General features: G+C 39.4%; 2 protein-coding genes across 2 annotated transcripts; both read right to left on the bottom strand.

The window, feature by feature from the left end:
* Nucleotides 1–2,060: 2,060 nt before the first annotated feature.
* On the bottom strand, nucleotides 2,061–6,012 carry LOC144649530 (lactadherin-like). Its single transcript, XM_078509044.1, has 4 exons — nucleotides 5,618–6,012; nucleotides 4,805–4,916; nucleotides 3,185–3,516; nucleotides 2,061–2,690 (listed from the first exon to the last, which is right to left on the bottom strand). The coding sequence occupies exons 1-4, from the start codon at nucleotides 5,960–5,962 to the stop codon at nucleotides 2,553–2,555; spliced, it is 927 nt and encodes a 308-aa protein (XP_078365170.1). The 5' UTR covers nucleotides 5,963–6,012; the 3' UTR covers nucleotides 2,061–2,552.
* A 1,054-nt stretch (nucleotides 6,013–7,066) lies between these two features.
* LOC144649540 (EGF-like repeat and discoidin I-like domain-containing protein 3) lies at nucleotides 7,067–8,922 on the bottom strand. Its single transcript, XM_078509055.1, has 2 exons — nucleotides 8,559–8,922; nucleotides 7,067–7,704 (listed from the first exon to the last, which is right to left on the bottom strand). Exons 1-2 carry the CDS (start codon nucleotides 8,868–8,870, stop codon nucleotides 7,567–7,569), a joined length of 450 nt encoding a protein of 149 aa, XP_078365181.1. The 5' UTR covers nucleotides 8,871–8,922; the 3' UTR covers nucleotides 7,067–7,566.
* Between the last annotated feature and the right edge of the window lie 7,578 nt (nucleotides 8,923–16,500).

The following is a 16,500-nucleotide window of genomic DNA, read 5'->3' on the forward strand; positions in this document are numbered from 1 at the left end:
GGATTGGTTAATTAAAGAAAACACACATCTTAGTAAACAATAATATTATGAGACGCGAACTGAGGTAAACGTGAAATAGATACCGAAAAAATGGTAAATTTCCTAGATTCCCCACTTGTAGGGCACTAGAAACTTCAAGGGACAAAGTCCAGGGGACTTCAGTGTCAAATATCATGGAAAAGGGGCCATTTTACATTCAAAACCACCGGACCGGCCGGCCAATTCTGACTAATGGAAGGCAAGTGAAACTTAATGTACTGTTTAATGTACTGGGTGTATCGGTGTGTACCAATATTCAACAAAATAGGCTATCGGTTTCAAACTTTATTCCATTTAGTTGTAGGTAATCTGTAGTCTGTAGTGTAGTGTAGTTCGAAATCTGTAAAGTAAGACATGACTGTCTATTTATAGTCTTCACATCACATAAAGGAAATACAAAGAATATTTACCCGATGGCCTTCAGTTGCTGTCTTATCACAGTTGTGTCTGTGTCAATTGAACAGGAATACAATAATTAGGAAATTATCGTTTGTCACGCGTTATGTGCGTGTAATTAAATGAAATTATAATCAATGACGATACACTGGGTTTTTTTTACTGTTAAATAGCCATTAAGAGTTCACAGCAATCTCTTTCGTTTAGACACGGTCTGTGTGAATTTATTATACCCCGTATGTCAACAAAAACAAAGGCGTGACTAACTAGGACCCTGATAGTTTAGCCTTGACAAAACTGCGTCATTGCAGCAAACAGATGGTCAGCTACTTTTGAAAGTCAATTATTTTGCCTTCGGTGTTGCGTTTGTTGGGACTGGTTCTAAAGCATGGTTTTCACTAGCGACGCAAGCACAAGCGCAAGGATAACAACTCTTATTTCACCGTGAAAACGGCTTCGACTCTAGCAAAAGCACAAGCGCATTGCATTTTGATGCTTGTGCTTGCGCTTGCGGCAAGCAGAAGAACAAGGATCAAAATTTGCCCTTTTTGCGTGATTGTCCTTGTGCTTGCGCTTGTGCTTGCGTCTCTAGACAGTGAAAACCAGGCTAAAGGGCCTGTTTATATGGAGGAGAGTTGTCCCTGGTAGGAGGGTTACCCCCCATACCGAGCCACCCCAGGCGAGAGAGCTTTTCATAGGTTTCTTATAAATAGCTTCGAACCGTTTACATGAGAAATTGCAAAGTTGGCTCGGGGGGTAGGGTGGCCCTGGGTGGAGGGTCACTCGCTTTGAAGATAGGGTGACCCTGGTGAGCGAGCCAACTTTTTCTCCATATAAACAGTTTGGTTATTCTTGCCTCGCCTACCAGGGACAAGTTAACACATACGGAGCATGCGCAAACGTTAAAACCAGCAAAAACAAAATTGCAGATTGAAATCGAAGTCGGCGGTAAATTAGTCCAAAAAATGGTCTTGGTCGACAATTCAGCGTACCTGGTTTTAGAAAAGGCCGCCAAAATAGATGTTTCAAAACAGCTCTCGCTAGTGTCTTGAACCGAGAGGGCCAAGTTTTGGCTCGGTCAACAGGGACAACTTTCTCATCTAAACGCTCGGCAAAAGATGGCTTGGGGGAGAGGGTAACCCTCTTACCAGGGACAACTCTCCTCCATATAAACAGGTCCTAAAAGCGTATACGTTTATTCAATCAGAGTGAAGTTTTGCCTTTTCAGCCAATCAGATTGAAGGTAATTAAAAGCGCGCGTTTCTTAATATTTTTCCCGCGTTTGTGATGAGTTCTCATTCACGTAGTAACGCGTGCTGTAATGGTAAACCACGACAGCAACGTGAACGAGAACGTCAACAAAAGCCCTGCACGTGCGTTTTATATCCTGGTACATTTCTTGGCCATTTTCTGCAAAACAACAACGTGAAATGGCCAAGTTCTGCGTATTTTAAAGATCGTGAATGACATCGGCTAAATTTTCGAATTTCTATTTGATGATGAACGCTTTCTGACATATTTAGCTCCAGCTTGTTCCTAAACCAATAGATACACTGAATACATTTGGATAATAGCGAGTTTCTCAAGATTCTCAAATATAAATTCATCTTGCAGGCGTTGTCCTTGGGATCGCCGCCGTTATTGCTAAAGCTCCCTATTAACAACCAGCAGCTAAGCTTGAGGAACCTGGCCTGACGAGCTGCATGGTGAGCACTGCGCTCTTTATTGGGCGCTAATCTGCCGGTCAAGAACCTGGGGGGTCTAAATTACAAATATTTCATACAGGCTCCGCCTCAAGGACCAAAGATAAGCTAAGACATGGCCCGTCCTTAAAGTAATTTGAGAGTAATTTGTACGCCATAAATAAAGAAGATTTCATTATTTTTCATGATTTCTCGTTCAGCAGTGCTGTTTCTCATCAGTTCTCCATTGATGTTTATAACGAACAAACGGTCCGTTTTTAGCTAGTGCTTCCTCTTTTATATCGGAAAAATGACCTTCGAAGCTTAACCCTGTCTAACACCTCTACCGTGAAGAGGTAATGTGAGACACATTATCTTTGTTCTTTTCTCTGTTCAATTTAGCTACAAACACTGTCCGTTGATATTAGTGACAGTCTAACAGGTATAAAATTCCATTCTCATGGATATGTGATTGTGCCATTCTATTGGACGAACTCGAATGTAGCGAGCTTCGATGATCGGGTTTAAATTGTGAGAAACAACTGAATCCGAGTCTGTGCTGCTTTGGAAAATCTGAGGAGAATAATAAAAAAGTCATTAGATCTTTATATCTCCAAACTGAACGAAATATCGTGGTGATTTCTCAAAGTTGTACAGATCTTTGACACTGGACAAGGTCTCAGAGTCTCGTAGCTTTGTATTTTTTTTTTCCAGTATTATAAAAGCCTGATATTTTGAGGCCAAGTGTTCCAAAGTGTTCGGACCAATCAGAGTGAAGTGTGTTTGGTTGTTATCCAATCAGCTAATCCGGTTCAAAAGTGAAATTATGGCATGCGTAGTTTCTCGCGCTTGGCACAGGCTTAATGCAAATGTGTTCTCGCTTCGAGTTCTAATTGGCTGGTTAGTGACAATTATTTTGTATTTGTCATTGGATTAACTGCTTAACAATCAACAGGAATGAGTCAATCAGTGGATTTTTTTCAGCCCAGTCCCTAGGCGTTCCGTCATGTTTCGGTGATCGCGCAAAACCTGGGACGGAGGCGGTGGTGGCATGGTCGTTTCCTTACCGTGTCTGAATGGTCTCCATTTTGCCTGTAAAACTTAAAGGTAAGTACATCATCGCCATACTGTAGCTTGTATTTTGTAACCCACTGTCCAGGGCTCCAACCATTCCTCCCTTGTGTCGCTATACGTGTTACCCTTGTCGTTTGTTGAAGATCCACCTGCAGCCACTGATTGTTGTCATTCAGTCGAGCTGACCAGCCTCCTTGCATCACTCCGCTTGCTTTGAAATGTAACCTGGACTGATGGGCGGCATGATTCGCATCCCAAACTGTTGAGGCGGTTATCTGTGAGTCAAGAATTGCGCCGCTTTCCATACCCAGGGGTACTGTACACACTGAAGGAAGAAATGTACTTTTATTACATATTTCCAGAACATTTACAATTCGTATATTTGATAACTTGTTTAATTAAGCTGTTCTGTGCAGAAATGTTCTTCTGCCAAGCCTACTAGGAGCAAGGATAACTGAAAATAGTTATGTAGAATTACATGTTTCTGTGGATTTCTGTATTCCTCTCAGTGATATATTGTCGTTCCAGTAATGAACTCTTCTTTTTTATAGATTTTAAAACCTCTAATGTCCAGATTTTTAAGGAGGTAGTGGAAGGGGGGAAAGGTGCGAAAAGTACTTGTGTTCTTTCATCAGCTACTAGGCGGTGCATCCCAAATCAATAAATAGGCATCATAAATTGCATAGTGCATAACGTCTGAAATTCCTTGAACAACACTCGGCGTTTCCGAATAAAAATATAAACAAAGGAATGATAATTTGAAACTGTAATCTATTCAGGAGAAGGAGATTTAAAAGATCCTTAGCCTAAAGTTACGGCAAACACAGCATTCTTGTCCCCAGAGGCCGCGATCCTCTTGGCCAGCACATGGGTTCTATGGTACCAGATCGATCCCTGGTGCTGACCAAAAGGATCGTGGCCTCTGGGGACAAGAATGCAAACATCGGCTGCAAAACATGATCCGGCCATCGAAATCAAGTGGTTTTTACGTTATAAACGTTAGATCTGCGTTTCCTCCGTCTGTGGTCTGAATCCAGTTGAATAATTAAACCGCTCGCCTAGAAAGGAAAAACAGTAACAGTAACCCCCTTTATGCAGCACGGCGCTTACGCTTACTTTAAAAAGAAAAAACGTAAAACAAATCACATGCCTTGCTTGCACTGGCTGCCGGTATATCCCGCGGTACAGCTGCACACGTGACCGTCAGCAAGATTCCTACATGATGCACCATTCATACACGGGTGACATGCGCAGTGGTTAATGTCTAAGAAAGATATATATAAGAGATGCTATTGTCAGACCTTGGTATCACTGAAAGTCTCGTAGCTGATTGCAATGGAAGTATACTCGGTTGGTTTTATAATGATGGTTCAGCATACGTCACGTTTCGCTTTGGAGCCTGGATACCAATTCAAACATATATAAAGCAGATGTAAATATGTTTGGATCTGTCCATCAGTCTGTCTGTCTAGTCTGTCTGCCTCCCTGACTGTCTGCTTGCCTACCAGTCTGTCTGTCTGTCTGTCTGCCTGCCTTTCTGTCTACAGTGTATGTCATAACGATGCGAGAACTTGAGGCACGAGCTCCCTCCCCCTTCGAATCGTACACCGTACCTCGGCAATAGTTTCCACTCCAGGCATCCAGACACTTGCACCTGAAGATTTTCGACACTTCATTGAAGGTGCATGAGCCTGCATTTAAACAGCCGGTTAGCTGACAATCGTGCTGCAGAAAAAAACAACCGTAAACAAGGTACAACATTATCAAAGATTTTGTCAATATCATTTTTTTCTTGATAACAATTTATAAATTATTAAAACAGACTTCGTTGTTGTGCAGACGTGTAATCTGCACGTGATATGGATGGTCACTATCCATATGAAATTGAGCTTTCCAGCCAAATAAACGATATGTTTAGTATCTAAGACTGATCATCTTATCCACTCAATCATAATTCCGCCTTGAATGCAAGCACAATTATTTAGTTTAATTGTATTTCATTTAATCAATATTCAGATGTACGTAATTTTTCTTTAGTTATTTCAGTAAAAAATCATATATTTATTTTGATTATGTCAATACATTTTCTTTTTATACGACTTTTATGACATTTATGATCTGAGACAGTTTACTTTTAATTTCCTCAAGTTTTAAACTGTAATATCAACTAACTTTGACATATGCGACAGCGAGACTGTAATTTCCGGACAACTTGAAATTAACGCTGAAAAAAACTTCACACCAAATGGTATAAAATAGATAAAAATATTTTACCCATTCTAAAATTAAAAGCTTATTTAGCAACTTAAAACTCTGCTAGTGGTTTTATTTTCAAGCTAAACAAAATAGGTGAGTTCGACCTTTTCCAAAGTGCTCAGCACTTACATTATTTTTTTTCTAAAAAATTAATGACAACATTTTCTTACCTTCATGTCGTAGAATTGGGTATAAACTGCTTTTTCATCGAGTTCTAACTCTCTTCCTTCAATAGGCAGCAACACCCCTCTTTCATTCAACTCACAAATTCCTTTTATTTCGTTCAAACTTGAAACTTTGCGGAAATTTGTTGAAACGCATCGAGGGTTTCTTTGACACTGCAAGCCACAAGATACCAGGCTAGCGGAGTGAAATGTGTTGAAGGTGAAGCCTCTAAGCCGGCGATGATGACGAGTTATTACGGGACCAGACAGAGAGATTTCATCCCAAACAGTTGATTGAGATGCTAGAATTTTACACACCAAAACTACAACGAGGAAAGGAAAATAATACATTTGAATTGCAACATTCAACCGGCGCGGACAACAACTACCTTGTTTTCTTACATGACGGTTGACAAAGGAACTAGTTTGTTATAAAACTATAAATGTTTACTTTTGTAACCATATGAAAAAAGAATTTATTAATACAATATGTAAATCAGAGCAATGAGAAGAGCAAATATTATGGCCACGGAAAAGACATGATGGTGCATGTATGTTATTAATTAAGGTTGGTGTCAAGAGATAGTTAGAAACATAAGAATAATATTACTAATTCGCTGTACATAGCTGACACGTCACTATTCTTCTCACTGATGAGAAAAAAAAGCAGTCGTCGGGGACCAGATGGGGAGGATCTTTTTTTTCTTACACGTTTCTCATAATAGATGACTGGGAACTAATTCTTAGTTCTCTCAACAGGAGCGGAATCTATGACCACGATTAACAGACTCACGGCGTCCAAAAATTAACATTCCCGTGCAGCCTGTGACGTCATTAAATGGTTAACACCCTTTCCATTATGCGACTCTGTTAGCTCTGTCTGCTCTGTTAGCTGGGGCAGTAAAGCACAACACTACCATTTGGGATATTAGCCACAGGTGTGGCCGTTTATTGATCCTTTCATGCAGGGAGGCTCCGCCTCAAGGACCAAAGATGAGATGAGATGAGATGAGATGAGATGAGATCAGATCAGATCAGATGAGATCAGATCAGATCAGATCAGATCAGATCAGATCAGATCAGATGAGATCAGATGAGATCAGATGAGATCAGATGAGATCAGATCAGATCAGATCAGATGAGATGAGATAAGATAAGATGAGATGAGATGAGATGAGATGAGATGAGATGAGATGAGATAAGATAAGATGAGATGAGATCAGATCAGATCAGATCAGATCAGATCAGATCAGATGAGATCAGATGAGATCAGATGAGATCAGATGAGATGAGATCAGATGAGATGAGATGAGATGAGATCAGATGAGATCAGATGAGATCAGATGAGATGAGATGAGATGAGATGAGATGAGATGAGATCAGATCAGATCAGATGAGATGAGATGAGATGAGATGAGATGAGATGAGATGAGATGAGATGAGATGAGATGAGATGAGATGCGATGAGATGAGATGAGATGAGATGAGATGAGATGAGATGAGATGAAATGAGATGAGATGAGATGAGATGAGATGATGAGATAAGATGAGATGAGATGAGATGAGATGAGATGAGATGAGATGAGATGAGATGAGATGAGATGAGATGAGATGAGATGAGATGAGATGAGATGAGATGAGATGAGACACGTCCTCTTGGCAATTTGAAAGTATTTTACACATCTTAAATAAAGCAAGTTTTTTAAGCGTTCCGCAGTGCTGTTTCTCTCTCAACCAAAGCATCATTTCTCCACGCTCCAGTGATGTTTATAACGAACAAACGGTGCGTTATTGGCTATACTTGATCTTCTAAATCGGTAAAAACGACCGTCGAAGTTTGACCCTGTCTAACGCCTCATTATAACCGTGAAAAGGTAATGAGGGAAATAGTATCTTTGTTTTTTTATTTAAGTTCAAGTTAGCTACAAGAACTATCTGTTGATATTAGTGAGGGTCTAACAAGTATAGAGCTCCATTCTCATGGATATGTGATTGTGCCATTCAGTTGGACGGACTCGAATATAGCGAGCTTCAATGATCGGGTTTAGATTGTGTGAAACAACTGTATCCCTGTCAGTGTTGCCTTGGAAAATCTGGGGTAAATAATAAAAAAAAGTCATCAGATGGTGGTTTATCTCCAAACTGAACGTTAACAATATCTTGGTGACTTCTTAAGGTTGTACAGATCTTTGACAATGAACAAGGTCTCAAAGTCTCGTAGCTTTGTACTTTTTTCCAGTATTGATATAAAAGCCTGACATTTAGAGGCCAAAAAATAAATTAGGTCTATATATTGGGTTCCTAACACACTTGCAAAGTTTTCTGACCAATCAGAGTGAGGTATGTTGGGTTGTCATTTAATCAGCCAATCCGGTTCAAAACTGACATTGTCGCATGCGTACTTTCCCGCGCTTGGAACAGCTTTAATACAAAATGTGTGCTCGCTTCGAGTTCCGATTGGCTGGTTGGTGACAATTATTTTGTATTTATCGCTGGATTAACTGTTCAACAGTTAACACGAATGAGTCAATCAGAATACTTTTGTCAGCCCAGTCCCTAGGCGTTTCCTCATGTTTCGGTGACCGCGCAAAACCTAGGACGGGGCCGAGAGAGACAAGATAGAGCCCAGACTCCCTCGAGCCGAGAACGCTTAGGGACCAAGCTGGACTATTGTATTTCTACTTCGTGACTTCGCGAAAAAGGAAGATGAGTAAAGTCTTATTTTAGGAGAGAATTTTTGATTTAGAAACTGTCTCCCTTTTTTGAATGATCCTGTAAAACTTGGACGGTGTGTCCATTATTACCGTACTGTAACTCGGTGGTGTGTCCATTATTACCGTACTGTAACTCGGTTTTTAAAATTCGACACGTCACCAAATGGGCAAGTGCATTTCTAGGTGGGATGATGGCATGATTGTTTCCTCCGGCAATAAATTGGTTACCATACCGTGTCTGAATGATCTCCATTTTGCTTGTAAAACTTGAAGGTATGCCCATCGTCGCCAAACTCTAACTTGTATTTTGTAACCCACTGTCCTTTATACCAATTATTCCTTCCTTGTGTCGCTATACGTGTTACCCTTGTCGTTTGTTGAAGATCCACCTGCAGCCACTGATTATTATCATTATGCCGAGATGACCAGCTCCCAGTCTTCCCTCCGCCAGCTTTGAAATGTAACCTGGCCTGCTGGGCGGCGTGATTCGGCCGCCAAGTTGATGAGGCGCTAATCTGTGAGTCACGAATTGAACCGCTTTCCATACCCAGGGGAACTGGACACACTAAATTATTTTGAAAGATAAAGTTGAAAAGAACTTAAGAGGAAATCCGCCAGGACTTCGAGTAGTTATTGGACAAAATTATGTACTAAAACTATTTACACCTGATTGCAAGCTTTTGTGTTACTGCTTCAAATATCTTATCGAAAGAAATCTTTTCTAACAACACCACACATCGAAAACACATTTTGAAGTTCCGCTGAATTCCACTGAATCGCTTAAAAGATGTAAGCTTTTGCCCATAGCTTGTGAACTTTAAATATCATTTTCTCAGACTCTGATAAGAAATTGTTGTACCAGAATTATTTCCACCTTATTGAAAACTTTTTTGTTACTGCTTCAAATATCTTATCAAAAGAAATCTTTTCTAACAACACCACACATCGAAGACACATTTTGAAGTTCCGCTGAATTCCACTGAATCGCTTAAAGACGAATTTACAAAATGGCTACACGTGAGATTTTGCCCATACCTTGTGAACTTTGAAATTCATTTTCTCAGACTCTGATAAGAAATTGTTGTTGGTGTTATCACGGATAATTACTTACATCTTTACCTTTTATTAAGGGTAGGAAATAACGCAATAGGATTTAAATTTTTCTGGAAATTGATTTTTGTCCAACTTTAATAAATATTACTCGACTTCCTAGTGGATTCCGTCTTAATTTTTCTTTTTCTATAAAGGAGCAGTTAAAATAATCGTACTATTTACTAAGAGGTATTAATTGTAAGCTCATGATTTTAGTCCTCTTATATTCTATATGCACTTGTACTTTTTTGTCTTTATAAGATTTTAATATTTTTTAACAGGGCCCTCGTAGCGGTTTTTTATAACTCAAGTGGTATTAAGAAGGATTTTTATTATTGATTGTTATTTAGTCTAGTGAAGAAACGTGTTTTTATCCCACTGTATTTTATGACAATGGGGTGTATAAAATGCAATGGGAAGGGAAAATAAGAGGGTCTGAATGGGGTTTAGTGTTTAGTGTTATTTGCCCATAATCTTTAGTGTTTGCTGCTACATTGGTCAATTTTTTAATGTTTACTGTTTCCGAAGAAAATACTGTTACGTGTTTGGAAGGTTTTTCGAAAAAAACCCATAGTCTTTTAGCATTGTAATAAACTCTTCTCTGCTCAGTCTTCGAAAATCGGTAATAAAATCACTCCTGAACATTGACCTGTGCTGTGTGTTCTCCTCGGAAATCTTCGGTAGTCTTCGGACATCTGTAGTCTCCGGAAATCTTCTACAGTCTTCGGGAATCTTTGGTAGTCTTCAGAAATCTTCTGAAATGATCGGAAACTGTCGGAAAATGGTCGAAAACTTCTTGTTATTCTAAACAAAATAATATTGGCCTTTTTGGAGTTGGTTTTGTTTTTTTGTGGATTAAATTAACTTCTAGTGATGAGTTCGAAACGTCGTGGCTTATTTTCGCTAATTTTTATACTTAATTGTATATCGAAATGTTCTCTCATTGGTGTTAAAATGCCTAAAATTTAACTGTTTCATGTTACAGAGCCAAAGTGCTTATTGTTATCGAGTTACCCCCATTCAGACCCTCATATATGATTTATACAATTCGTATTTTAAAAAACATGCTTATATAATTACAAGCTGTTAAACTTGATATGGCTTAAAATTGTTCTACGAATATTGTACTCACGATAAACTTACTGAGAGCAAAGATATATCACAGTGGTGACGACATAAAAACCTTAAAACCATAGCATGCGGCATAACGTTTCTGTAAGGTAAAGTCTGCATACGAGTGGTCTGTCATGCAGGCGGGAGATTATCTTGGTTTTCGGGAGCATAAAGCGACTAGGATTATTTCCACTCCCCCCTGGTTGGAATCTTAGTCCATTGCAGGGTTACCCCCAGCATTAAATTCGCCGGTACCCATTTATACACCTGGGTGGAGAGAGGCACTAGGAGATTAAAGCATCTTGCCCAAATACCCAAAATAATGACGCTTCTTATTCAGTTTAGATTTTTTAAAATTATTCTGCTCAGTCTGGGCTTTTTTATGGGACGAGGTAGTAGGGGTAGAAGTGGGGTTGGCGGGAGATGCGGTAAGTCCTTGAGTTCTTTCGCCGGATAATGGAAAATGCATCCGAAATTAATATGACGTAACATTCATGAAAAAGACATCATAAATTGCAAATTGTATAACGTCTGAAAATCTCTGCACATCACTCGTTAAAAGTAAAGGATAAACAAAGGGATAATAATTTGAACTGTAGATCTATCGCAGGAAACGGAGATTCGTAAAAAATGAAACAGATCTCAGAATTATTTATTTTAAAAAACAAAAGATCCAAGAACATGGCTTCAAAACATGATTCCGCTGTGTAAATACAATATCTAGTAAACGTGTCCAAAACACAGAAGAATAAAGGCCAAAAAAAATTTGGTGATTACCTCTGCAATGATTTTCAAATTAGAAAATTGACAAATTTGGAAATTCGAGAGGTCACTTTCCTCCGTCCACGGTTTGAATTCAGTTGAATAAACTGATTGGTAGCTAACGATCACATGGTACAAATTAACGCCTTGCTGGAGGGCAAGCTATGCGCTGAGACATCCAAAACAAAGCGACTTCAACCAGTCGCTTGACTTTGCTCTTGACTTCCAGAGCGGATCCAGTTTTCGGCTCCAGCATGGAGGATTTTCTACCGTGTGACTGTTAGGTACAAAGGCCCATTACTCGCCGAGACAACGATTCAACTTTTAGCAATTAAGTTACCTCCTTTTTGCAGAGTGGCGTTTACACCAATATTTTTTTAATTAAGTTATACAAAAGATATTATTATCACATGCCTTTTTCGCACTGGCTGCCGGTATATCCCGCGGTACAGCTGCACACGTGACCGTCAGCAAGATTCCTGCATGATCCACCATTCATACACGGGTGACATGCGCAGTGGTTAATGTCTACGAGAGATAAGAGATGCTATTGTGAGACCTTGTTATCACTGAAAGTCTTGAAGGTGATTGCAGTAAAAGTAAAATCGGTAGGTTTTAATAGTCAGGTTCCTGGCTCTCGGTAGCTGTTGCATGTTGTTGTTGTTGTTGGGTTTTTTTTATCTTGCTCGCCCGCGCTTTTCGCTCTCCCCTAACTACCAAGAGCCTGGAACAGGGTAGTTTCGCTTTGGAGCCTAGATCAATTCAAATATGTATATATGACAAGTTGTACATATGTTCGGGTCTGTCTCTCTCTCTGCCTGCCTGCCTGCCTGCATACCTGTCTGTCTGTCTGTCTGTCTGTTTGTTTGTCATAACCGCTGATCGGCTGATCGTTAAATAAAGGTTCAATCGGCGCCGGCTTCCCTCCCATACCCCTCTGTCTGTCTGTCTGCCTACCCACCATTCTGTCTGCGTGCCTGTCTGTCTGTCTGTCTGTCTTTCTGCCTGACTGTCTGTCTGTCTGTCTGTCTGCTACCCACCATTCTGCCTGCCTTCCTATCTGCCTGTCTGTCTGTCTGTCTGTCTGTCTGCTACCCACCATTCTGTCTGTCTGTCTGTCTGTCTGTCTGCCTGTCTGTCTGTCTGTCTGTCTGTTTTTACTATTTGTACATATTTTTAGTGTATTTACTTATATTTAATTACGGCTTTTACGTAAAGACGTTGTTTTAACTTATGGAATTACCGTATTAAAATAAAAGTGATTCTTTCATTCATTTATTCATTCTGGCTGTCTGTCTGCCTGCCTGCCTGCCTGCCTGTTTGTTTGTCATAACCGCTGATCGGCTGATCGTTAAATAAAGGTTCAATCGGCGCCGGCTTCCTCCCGGTACAAAATCTTACTGTTTTTCCAAACCACTCTCACTTACTACTAAACCTTACCTCGGCAATAGTCTCCACTCCAGGCCTTGCTGCACTTGCATCTGAAGAATTTTGACACTTCAGTAAAAGTGCATGAGCCTGCATTCAAACAGTCGGTCAGCTGGCAATCGTGCTGCCAAAAATAGAAGTGATCATTTGGACCAAGGTAATAAGTTTAATTTCTATAAAACCTTTTTATAAAATAATAGAAAAAAAAAACATTGAGTCATAACACAACAAAAAATCGGGTGGTAATGACAAACTAAAACAAAGTCTAAACAAGTTCTTTCTTATCGTTTTTTTATTGTTTTTTTTTCTCTTGATTAAATTGAAAATTGTTAAAACAGACTTCGATATGGTGCAGACGTGTAATCTACATGACTTGTGATATGCAATGGACAGTGTCCATGTGAAAAAAAATAGATGCGTCTCGTGTCTAGGACTAATCATCTTATCTACTAAATTTAAGTTACGTCTTGAAAACACAGTTATTCAGTTTAATTTCATTTTATTTATTTAACTTTCAGATATACCGTATTTACTCGAATAAGCGCCGCGGCGTTTATTAAATTTTTCACGCCTCGAGTGCGGCGCTTATTCGAGGGCGGCGCTTATTTGAGGGCGGCGCTTATTTAAAAGTTTCACGACACAAACTGTCATCTAGAAGAAACTCCTACAGTAACTCAAAGAAGGGTATTTTGATTGTCAGTATTCATCGCCTACGGAAGAGAGTAGTTGCGCTTACTATCCCGACAAAGTGCGGCGCTTATTCGAGGGCGGCGCTTATTTGAGGGCGGCGCTTATTTAAAAGTTTGACTACACAAACTGTCATCTAGAAGAAACTCCTACAGTAACTCAAAGAAGGGTATTTTGATTGTCAGTATTCATCGCCTACGGAAGAGAGTAGTTGCGCTTACTGTCCCGACAAAGTTCACGGCCTTCACAACGTCAACAGAACTACGTAAGAGCGGTAACACATAATAACTTGAACTGCAAAACATTGCTTTTGATGGAAACGAATTTCCAAGGCTTATTCGGGGGCGGTGCTTATTCGAGTAAATGCGTTACTTTTTCTTCAGTAAAGTCAGTAAAAAGCTTGTAATTATTTTAATTATAAGGGATTTCAAAGCGTTCTCTGGTTAAATTTTTTGTTAAAAATATAAGCTTTCGGATGTCAAACTACAGTCTTAAATGAATGATACAAATGTAGCTTGGCAGCCGAAAGCTTTTACAAATTTTTAACAAAACTTTTTAACCAGAGAACGATTTCAAACTTCTTACAATATGCTTAATGCCAGGTTTCAAATCCATTTTTAAATATTTTGATTATGTCAATACAGTTTCTTCATCTTTTTATGGCTTTTATGATCTGAGAAAGTTTACTTTTAATTTTCTCAAACTTAAAACTGTATTATCAACTCAACTTTGACATGTGCGATAGCGCGACTGTAATTTCCGGCCAACTTGAAATTAACGATAAAACAACTTCACCAAATGAAATAAAATAGATAAAAGTACTTTACCCAAACCAAAACTAAAAGCTTATTTAGCAACTTTACACTCTGCTAGTGGTTATATTTTCAAGCTAAACAAAATAGGCGAATTCGATTTCTTCCGGTGTACTCAGCACTTAGATAATTTCTTTCTTACAATTAATGACGGCATTTTCTTACCTTCATGTCGTAGAATTGAGTATAAATGACTTTTTCATCGTATTCTAGCTCTCTTTCTTCGATAGGCAGCAATATCCCCTTGTCGTTTAACTCACAAATTCCTTTTGTTTCGTCCAAACTTGAATGTTTGCGGAAATTTGTTGAAACGCATCGAGGGTTTCTTTGACACTGCAAGCCACAAGATACCAGGCTGGCGGAGTGAAATGTGTTGAAGGTGAAGCCTTTAAGCCGGCGATGATTACGAGTTATTACGGGACCAGACAGAGAGTTTTTATCCCAAGCAACTGTTTGAGATGCCAGGATTTTACACACAAATATTACAACGACTGGGAAAGACATATAATCCATTTTGAATTTGCGGCACATTCACCGCGGACCAAAACTACATTGTTTTAATTATAGTTGACAAAGGAACTATTCTGTAAATTATAAATGTTGACTTTGTAACCATATGAAAAGAGAATTTAATACGATATGTAAATCAGAGCAACGAGAAGGGCAAATAGCATGGCCACGAAAGAGGAATGACGGTGTATGTATGTATTTTTTAATTACCTTGGTGTCAAGATTTTGTTAGAAACTTCGAACATGTGAATGATGTTACTACTGTAATTAGTGTAGTAACTGGCACAAGCTAAGAAGCTAACTCGTCACTAGTGCTCTCTGATGAGAAAATAAATAAGGCAGGCGCCAGGAATGATGGGAAGGATCCTTGGTTAAGTTTCTCATAAGAGATGACTGGGGCGAGTAAGGTCTACACAGAATCTCTTTATTTGAGTTCTTCTAACGGGAGTCCAACCGTATGTCCTCGTCTCATAGGCTCACTCCTATTAGGACAATCCAAAGAAATCAACTTTCCCGCGTAGCCTGTGTCACTATCTGATTATCATCTTCCTCATTATGGTATAAACACTGCTTTCTGTTATCTTAGTGGTGCGTCGATCTCCATAGCAACTGAGCAACGCCTCGATTCCAGAGCGTCCAAATTATTCCATTTCAAATGCATGACTTCAGTGCAATCGGATTAGTTAAAGAGAAGCCGACACCAAAAGTGAATGTCCTAGTTACCCTGCCTCTTGCAGGATAGAGAATTGGAACAGAAATTTCAAGGCAATTTTTGCAATGAAACGCAAAGTATCAAATTAAAAACAATTCTCGCAGTTCTGGAAACACTCCCCCCCCCCCCCCCTCCCCTTCATTCTTCCTCTGTCTAAAAAATGTTATTTTTGCTATTTTAAAATGAGATCTGACACGAATTAGTCTTTCATTTAGAACATAAGTTCATTGTATTTCAATATTTTGCACCGGACCTCATTGCAAGTAGAGGGGCAATTTGTAATGTGCCATTTAAGGCCAGGGCATTGTTCCAAGATGCACCTCCTAGTGCCCTGGAACCACTAGATAGATAGATAGTATTTGTATAGAAGGAAAAAATTTGTCCATACCTTGTGTTTGAAATAAAGAATTGATTGATTGATTGTATGGTTGATTGATTGATTGACTGACTAATTGATTGATTGACTGACTGACTGACTGACTGACTGACTGACTGACTGACTGACTGACTGACTGACTGACTGACTGACTGACTGATTGACAAACTTTAAAATGTAGGGCTGATCAAACAGCTAGGAACTGTTTTATATTTATTCCTGCCCGATATTTCGGTTGAACAAAACCAACCTTCATCAGGGGCGTACAATGCTAAGTGAGTACGGAAGTCACTTATATTAATTGACTTGTTCGCTCTTGCGAGCGTGGATTATGAATACAAGTGACGTTCAATACAATTCCTTTCTCCTCGATAACAGTCTCTTATGGCTAAAATGGTGTATGTTAGGTGTGCTTTTTCTCACGCCGCATCATGATGCGGCGTGTATTCCAATGAGTCAAAAAGCAAAATATTACTACGTTTGTGTGCAGTAGTAATCAAGTTTGAGTAATGCCCTGATATAACCAGCCTCTGAAGTCTCCAAACGAAGTCACGTCATAGTTTATTTAGTTGGCCTATGCTTCAGTTCGACAAAGTAGACCCCATTTGCTCCGTTTGTTTGTTGTCCCATTTCTGACCCCATGATGTTCTCCTACGTGAACTCAAACACAGGGTGTACCGGTT

The sequence above is a fragment of the Oculina patagonica genome, chromosome 4 (genome assembly GCF_052425735.1).
Source record: "Oculina patagonica isolate OP01 chromosome 4, crgOcupat, whole genome shotgun sequence".
In the NCBI taxonomy this organism is placed as follows: domain Eukaryota; kingdom Metazoa; phylum Cnidaria; class Anthozoa; order Scleractinia; family Oculinidae; genus Oculina; species Oculina patagonica.

Bases quoted from the DNA above. Each gene is read 5' to 3' on its own strand.
- LOC144649530 (XM_078509044.1), bottom strand. From the start codon at position 5,962: ATGTATTATTTTCCTTTCCTCGTTGTAGTTTTGGTGTGTAAAATTCTA. The intron at 4,917-5,617 runs GTAAGAAAATGT...TTTTTTCTGCAG, and splicing joins CCCAATTCTACGACATGAAG to CACGATTGTCAGCTAACCGG. The intron at 3,517-4,804 runs GTACGGTGTACG...TTCTTCCTTCAG, and splicing joins GAGTGGAAACTATTGCCGAG to TGTGTACAGTACCCCTGGGT.
- LOC144649540 (XM_078509055.1), bottom strand. From the start codon at position 8,870: ATGGAAAGCGGTTCAATTCGTGACTCACAGATTAGCGCCTCATCAACT. The intron at 7,705-8,558 runs GTATGGTAACCA...TATTTACCCCAG, and splicing joins ATGGAGATCATTCAGACACG to ATTTTCCAAGGCAACACTGA.